This window comes from Notolabrus celidotus, chromosome 7 (assembly GCF_009762535.1).
Source record: "Notolabrus celidotus isolate fNotCel1 chromosome 7, fNotCel1.pri, whole genome shotgun sequence".
Lineage (NCBI taxonomy): Eukaryota > Metazoa > Chordata > Actinopteri > Labriformes > Labridae > Notolabrus > Notolabrus celidotus.
Window position 1 is genome coordinate 36,473,366 of NC_048278.1, and position 7,753 is coordinate 36,481,118.

General features: G+C 38.3%; 1 protein-coding gene across 1 annotated transcript; it reads right to left on the reverse strand.

Annotated features, from left to right (window-relative positions):
• Positions 1-1,447: 1,447 nt before the first annotated feature.
• On the reverse strand, positions 1,448-6,350 carry LOC117815937. Its single transcript, XM_034687969.1, has 10 exons — positions 6,144-6,350; positions 5,653-5,910; positions 4,231-4,587; positions 3,910-4,119; positions 3,638-3,676; positions 3,419-3,505; positions 3,203-3,290; positions 3,071-3,128; positions 2,896-2,993; positions 1,448-2,803 (listed from the first exon to the last, which is right to left on the reverse strand). Exons 2-9 carry the CDS (start codon positions 5,861-5,863, stop codon positions 2,907-2,909), a joined length of 1,137 nt encoding a protein of 378 aa, XP_034543860.1. The 5' UTR covers positions 5,864-5,910; positions 6,144-6,350; the 3' UTR covers positions 1,448-2,803; positions 2,896-2,906.
• Between the last annotated feature and the right edge of the window lie 1,403 nt (positions 6,351-7,753).

Here is a 7,753-nt window from a genome sequence, read left to right on the forward strand (position 1 = left end):
CTTTTTATTTATCAGTATGTAGACGTGTGTCTTGGTACACAGCTACCAACATGTAGCTATGTGGCTATGCTAACTAGCGCTAGCACTTATCCATGATAAATAAAAATCATCCACTAGATCTTCAAATCTGCAGACGTGGGGAGTAAAACCAACCGACCTCTGCAAGAAAGGCAGCGGGACCTTTTCTGAAGGATTGGTCACAGATTTAGTGTTTCTTGTTGTTTTATTTGTCAGTATGTCGACGTGTGTCTTGGTACACAGCTACAGCTACAACATGTAGCTATGTAGCTATGCTAACTAGCGCTAGCACTTATCCATGATAAATAAAAATCATCCACTAGATCTTCAAATCTGCAGACGTGGGGAGTAAAACCAACCTTTGTGTTTATTAAGACAGCCTACAACTAGCATGCCTCCCTCCTAAGCTCCTTGTTAGCACACATGTGTGCAGGTAATGAAAAACAGAGGAGGGGTTGAGTTGTATTTTATACAGTCTATGGGCTGAACAAGCTCCGAGCTCTGACTTGCGTCACGGACTGGATATTGGTGTTACGTAACAAGTCCACGGAAGTCTGAAACGGCTCGTTTCACACACATTTACAGAAAGGTGGAGAAATCAATACAGGGGCAGAATGGATTTTTTTTTATTCTCGGGGGGTTTGTAGACAGGGACACATATTTCAGGTAGAGAACCATTAAAAAGTCGATTTTGCATGATATGTCACCTTTAAAGTTGTCTGACATCCATGATCTTATTTCTGCTAGACAGTTAGAGAGGGTTATTATGTTTGTCTAATTGGGATGTAAAGTTGCGTGTCATCAGCAAAGCAGTGATAACGGACATAATTACGAATTATCTTACCAAGGGGAAACGTATATTGAAAAAACATCTGGACCCAGAACTTAACCCTGTGGAACCCCATGGGATTGATTTGCTGAAGATGAAACTAAAACGGCTGTTGAGACTGCAAAACATCTGTTATCCATGTAAGACCTGAACCAATTCAAAGCATCACTTACCTGCCCACTTCTCCAGTCTCACAATTACTAAGCTATGATCTATTGAGTCAAACACAGTGCTAAGGTCCAAAAGAACCAGGATGGAGCTGTAACCAGCATCTTCAGTTAACAGGAGGTCATTACAAACTTTTAGAAGAACTGTCTCCGTGCCATTGAGAGATCGGAAGCCAGACTGGAATATTTCAAATAGATTATTATGAATTAAAAGGAGCATTAAGTTGATTGAAAACTACTTTTTCCAGGATGTTAGCTAAAAACAGGAGTTTGAAAAGAGATCTGTAATTGTTAAGCGTGTTGGGATCTAAGCTAGGTTTTTAAATAAATAGTTCAACGAAAGCAGTTTTAAAACAGACAAAGACTGATCCAGACAACAGAGAGCTATTTACAATTTAATGTGATGAATGGACAAATAAAAACAAACAAAACAAACATTCCAGGCATATTTATTTAAATATTTGGAAGGAAAAAAAAGCAATATTGTGAATATTCCCCTCTAGAATCCTCTGCTCTTCCCTGATCCACAGTTAACTTTGTTCATCAGTATCTTTGACATACAGTCCTGCAAAGGTGACAACTGGATGTACGATCAAAGTTATGGGTTGCACAAGCTTTAATTATTTAAGCGGTTAAAAAAATATACTCTGCTTGATATAAGACTGAAGAATGAAAGAAAACTAAAACCTGGTTTAAAGATCCAACATAAATGAAAGGTCTTGAGCTTCTTCAGTAAAAACTCTGCATCGCTCGTTTCAGAAACATCCTAAGTCAAAATAAACTGACACATTTCATCCTTACACATAAAATCTGAGAATAATGGAAATAAGCCAAAAAGTAAAGAGTGTACTGTCATTTTTTTGGTCTTAATAGTTAGTAGATAAAACATTCCTTAGCAAACTAACCTAAAAAGCATATAGTTTGAAGTCCATTCAAAAGCATGTTACACACTAATGTTTCACTGCTTTGTCCTACAGGCCTTGACTTGTTGTGAAAACTGGCTTTTATTTGAATCAGCCATTCCGGGAGAATCAGAGCGGTATCGAGAATTGCAGAGTCACCAAGCACTGTGTTTTACGGCAGTGGAAGTCAAATCTACGGCACTTGGCGTGGATTATGCTGCTACAAATTCAGATCTAGTTTACGTTGCTGATGAAGCTAGCTCTTGTAAATATTTGGAAGAGTTTTATGAATGAATCAGGACGGATCCCAACAGGCAATAACTAGTATGGTTTTAGAGAGGTGTAGCTTTCTGATAATGGAGAATAATTCACTGTTTGTGTTTGTTCAGTGTTTCTTTACCCTTAGCCCCTTTTACTTTAGGGGATGTTAAAACCATCTCACCCTTTTTAATGGGTGTTAAAGTTGAAACCTATAGCCAAATATTCAGCCAACAAATGATCATTACATGTGTGTTTTGAAGTTTTCAAAGAAGCAGATTAATTCCTATGTTTACTTGTGACTTTCTTGGATGTTGAATTTAATGATTCTGTTGTAGAATACTTTTCTTAACTTAGGAAATGTCAATGATTGAGGGCTGGATTTGGAAACATTGGAGGCTTTTCTAATAAATAATTACGTGCAACTAAAACAATTAACAATAATTTTTAGGACAATGAACTTAGTTCAAAATTGATAAGAAGTAACTATTTGAACTAGTTCATTTTAGTCTTTGTGAACTGAACGTTAAGTGAGATCATTTTTAGTGGGAATTCGCACAACACTAGATGTATTCAGGTAAATGTTTCCACATCCTCCACAGTGAGTTCTTCCTCTGGTTCAGCTGCATCTGAAGAAAAAGGAATACAACTAGAGTTACAATTGTACCTGAGACCATGAATCTGAACTCAGTCTGTTGTCTTCAGTGCAGGAGGCTCTCACCTCTCTGGACTTCACACCAGGTCTTCCTGCTCCTCTGCGTCTTCTGTCTGTGCTGCAGGGACGGCTAAGACGTTCTCATACTCAGAACCAGAGTCCAGCTGATGACAGACGATGAGGTTTTAGTTCAAGTTATCATAACAGTTATGTAGGGAAAGTCTCTCTCTCTCTGTCTCACCTCTATCATCTCTACAGGTTCATTTGGTTTGGTGGTGGAGCTCAGAGTTTTCTTCTTCCTGGATTAAAGAAACCATTTCAAGGTGAACAATAAGTGATAAGTGCTTCAACTGATGATTTGATGTGGTTTTACCTCATCCACAGAGTCAGGACAAGCAGAGGAGTCATCATAAGGAGCATCAGAGTCAGCTTCATGATATTCATGTTGAACGTTGAGTTCCCTAGAATTAAAGAAAGGTATATGAGACACTTCTGAAACGGAACAATCAGATATGATCGGCAAAGAAAGCTTCATGATGCTGACAGTTATCATCTTAATGAAACTTTTGATATGAACTGTTTGACTCACATTTTGCATCAACAGATAAGTGTTCAGATCTCTTCCTCCCCAGCTTGTTCTCAGCTGTACAGTAAAAATCTCCAGAGCCAGAAAAATCTGTCAAAAAGATAAGCCAGGCTCCTTTAGTGTGAGGTTGATCGTCATTCTTCTTGTACCAGGTATAAGTAGCTGCTGGGTTAGCATCACTGCTGCAGGTCAGAGTCACTGGACTGCCCTCCATCACCTCACCAGTGGGACTTTGTGACACTGAGGGAGTCTTTGGAGCATCTGCACAAAACAAAATGTACACAGACACTTTTCATTCAGTTAAAAAGTCACTACATAGTAAAACTTTGATACCATGAATAACACTGCAGAGTATTACATAAAGAGTTCTTATCCATTTGTTTTCACTAAAATTAGGGAGAGTTTTCAAAGTGGAAGTTAAAATCAAGTAGAGAACAGTTCATACAAATGAAAAGTGACAGAATGTCTTTACTGTCAGTGTGGAGGAAACTCACAGACTGCAGCAGAGTGGTGTTCCTCATGTCCTTTAACAGCACAGGCATAACTGTTGAAATCAGGAACAGGGACTCTAAGAGAAGATGTCTCTGCAGCCTGTTTCTGTCCATTTCTGTACCAGACATATGAACGACTATCAGCCACATTACAGCTGCTGTGACACCTCAGCTCCGCCTGAGTTGATACGCTCTCCACCTCAACTTGAAGGTCTGGAAAGCAGAGGAAAGGAGAGGTATTTTAATTTAACTACTGAATTACAAACATGTAAACAGACACACTGAGAAAACACTGGAAGAAATGTTTAAAACAAAAACTGTTACCTGTGACAGTCAAAGTGACTCCTGGTTCACCAGTAAACCTTCCACCTTGTTGGTTTGCTGTGAACCTGAACTTGTACTGAGCTGAGTCGCTCTCTCTCAGGTCTTTGATTCTCAGAGTGCAGTCGTTCTCATTGAAATGATACTCCACACGACCTGAGTAGTCTGAGTCTGTTTTCAGATCCACAGGTGTAGAGGAACTCATTTTAGCAAACCACAATCTGTCTTGAACTTTAGTAGTTTGATTATTTATTGTTGATGGATACGTGTAGGTGCAGGGAATGTCCACTGTTGATCCTTTTAAGGCACAGATCTGATAAGAAGAGTAAGTCACTCCCCAGTCATCCTCTCCCCTAACCACTGAAACACAGAGCACAGGAAGAGGACAGACACAAATAGTTATAACTTCACAGACACTTGTCATCACTGGTTTATGACTTGTATGGTTTTATTTCTGCATTTAGTGAATGAAGATATTTAAAGGTCAAAGACGAGCTGTTTGCTTTAAGATCAGGAACATTAGACATGAGTCTTAGTGCTTCTCTATATTGTTGCAGTGTTCTCAGATAGTTTCCTCTCTGTTCAGATTAGTACTGAGCTTTAAACAAACACAACTCTAAAACACAGATGTGTGAAGAAGAAACAACACCTTGCTTACTGCAAGTTTTACTTAGAAAAGCTATAAAAGAATGTAGACATCACACACTTAATGTGTGTATCAAGTTTAGTTCTCCTTTTTTAAGTGTCATCATGTCTGACACCAACTCTTAACTCTTAAACTACTGAATCCTTCAGATGCACCACTAACAGCTCCAGTTATACATCATAATAAGCTTAATATGCAGAACTCAAAACATCATCATGTAAAAGGATGCAGAGAAGATGCATGGGGGAAAACTACGAACACATCTGAATACTTAGAAATGTGTTGATACAAATACAGAGGGAAAATAGGACATACAATCTTTTAATTCTTATATAACAACAGTGACTCCATAATCCTCACATCCTGTAAGTATCAATATATTTTATTATCTTCTGAAAAGGTTGCAGATCCTTCCAGACTACAGCTGCTGTTAACAATGAATTCTTAAATGATGACAAAAACAGGTAAACGGCAAATGTTAGGTTTGTATATGCAGCAGCTACAGGCGCCATCTATAACTCTGACCCTCTCTCACCAGTGATTCTCTGAAAGACAGGGAAGCTTCAATGCTTCATGGTAAAAAAATCAACCATTCAATTATACAGAAACATGTTTTGTGACAATACTTCTGAACAGTTGAAAACAAATACAAGTCAGGCTAATCAAGATTTGAGCAAATACTATGAAACAGGATAATCAGGTATGATCGTCAAAGAACACTTCATAATGCTGACAGTTATCATCTTAATGAAACTTTTTATATGAACTGTTTTACTCACATTTCCCATCAACAGAGAAGTGTTTGGATCTCTTCCTCCCCAGCTCATTCTCAGCTGTACAGTACAATTCGTCAGAGACAGAAAAATCTGTCAAAAAGACAAGCTTGGCTCCATTATGGAGAGGTTCATCATCATTCTCCTTGTACCAGGTATAAGTAGCTGCTGGGTTAGCATCACTGCTGCAGGTCAGATCCACTAATCTGAACACCATCACCTCATCAGTGGGACCTTGTGAAACTGAGGGAGTCTTTGGCGCATCTACACAAAACAAAATGTACACAGACACTTTTCAATCAGTTAAAAAGTCACTACATAGTAAAACTTTGATACCATGAATAATGCTGCAGAGTATAAGATAAAGAGTTCTTATACATTTATTTTCACTACAATTCAGAAGAGTTTTCAAAGTGGAATTTAAAATCAAGTAGAGAACAGTTCATACAAATGAAAAGTGACAGAATGTCTTTACTGTCAGTGTGGAGGAAACTCACAGACTGCAGCAGAGCGGTGATCCTCATGTCCTTTAACAGCACAGGTATAACTGTTGGAATCAGGAACATGGACTCTAAGAGAAGATGTCTCTGCAGCCTGTTTCTCTCCATTTCTGTACCAGACATATGAAGGACTGTCAGCCACATTACAGCTGCTGTGACACTTCAGCTCTGCCTGGGTTGAGGATCTTGTCACTTGCACCTGCAGGTCTGGATTGTGGAAGAAAGGACATGTCATTAAAACTAGACCATGCAAATACACAAAAAAACCACCAAGATTCAAAGATGTTATTCCCAGCAACAAAAAATATGAAGAAAAGTTTTACAGTGACAAACTTTTAGCTCTGACAGTCAAAGTGACTCCTGGTTCACCAGTAAACATTCCACCTTGTTGGTTTGTTGTGAACCTGAACTTGTACTGAGCTGAGTCGCTCTCTCTCAGGTCTTTGATTCTCAGAGTGCAGTGGTTCTCATTGAAATGATACTCCACACGACCTGAGTAGTCTGAGTCTGTTTTCAGATCCACAGGTGTAGAGGAACTCATTTTAGCAAACCACAATCTGTCTTGAACTTCAGTAGTTTGATTATTTATTGTTGATGGATATGTGTAGGTGCAGGGTATGTCCACTGTTGATCCTTTTAAGGCACAGATCTGATGAGAAGGGTAAGTCACTCCCCAGCCAACCTCTCCCCTAACCACTGAAACACAGAGCACAGGAAGAGGACAGACACAAATAGTTATAACTTCACAGACACTTGTCATCACTGGTTTATGACTTGTATGGTTTTATTTCTGCATTTACTTAATGAAGATATTTAAATGTCAAAGACGAGCTGTTTGCTTTAAGATCAGGAACATTAGACATGAGTCTTAGTGCTTCTCTATATTGTTGCAGTGTTCTCAGATAGTTTCCTCTCTGTTCAGATTAGTACTGAGCTTTAAACAAACACAACTCTAAAACACAGATGTGTGAAGAAGAAACAACACCTTGCTTACTGCAAGTTTTACTTAGAAAAGCTATAAAAGAATGTAGACATCACACACTTAATGCGTGTATCAAGTTTAGTTCTCCTTTTATAAATGTCATCATGTCTGACACCAACTCTTAACTCTTAAACTACTGAATCCTTCAGATGCACCACTAACAGCTCCAGTTATACATCATAATTAGTCTTAATATGCAGAACTCAAAACATCATCATGTAAAAGGATGCAGAGAAGATGCATGGCGGAAAACACTGACACATCCTAACAATTAAAAACCTTTTTATACAAATTAAAAGGGAAAAAATGAATATATTTTCTATTGGTTTGCATTATTTGGAATCATATTTAACATTAAATTTAGAAATGTGCACACTCGAGGAGTCTGCTCTTTATCATAATAAAAGACGAACCCAGTTCTGAGTAAGTTTAATAAAAGCCTTTTGATGTAAATGAAGAGATACAATACCTGATACAGAGAGAAGAGAGATAACCAACACACTAGCTGCTGCTTTCAGGCTCATAGCTGCTCTTCTCATCCCTGTGTGACTTCAGAGCAAATAAATATCATCAGAAGGACTGTACATAACCTGTGTAGATAAATATCAATCATATCAAAGAAGAA

Bases quoted from the DNA above. Each gene is read 5' to 3' on its own strand.
- LOC117815937 (XM_034687969.1), bottom strand. From the start codon at position 5,863: ATGGTGTTCAGATTAGTGGATCTGACCTGCAGCAGTGATGCTAACCCA. The intron at 3,291-3,418 runs GTGAGTCAAACA...CTTTAATTCTAG, and splicing joins CTTATCTGTTGATGCAAAAT to GGAACTCAACGTTCAACATG. The intron at 2,994-3,070 runs GTGAGACAGAGA...GTCTGTCATCAG, and splicing joins AACCTGTAGAGATGATAGAG to CTGGACTCTGGTTCTGAGTA.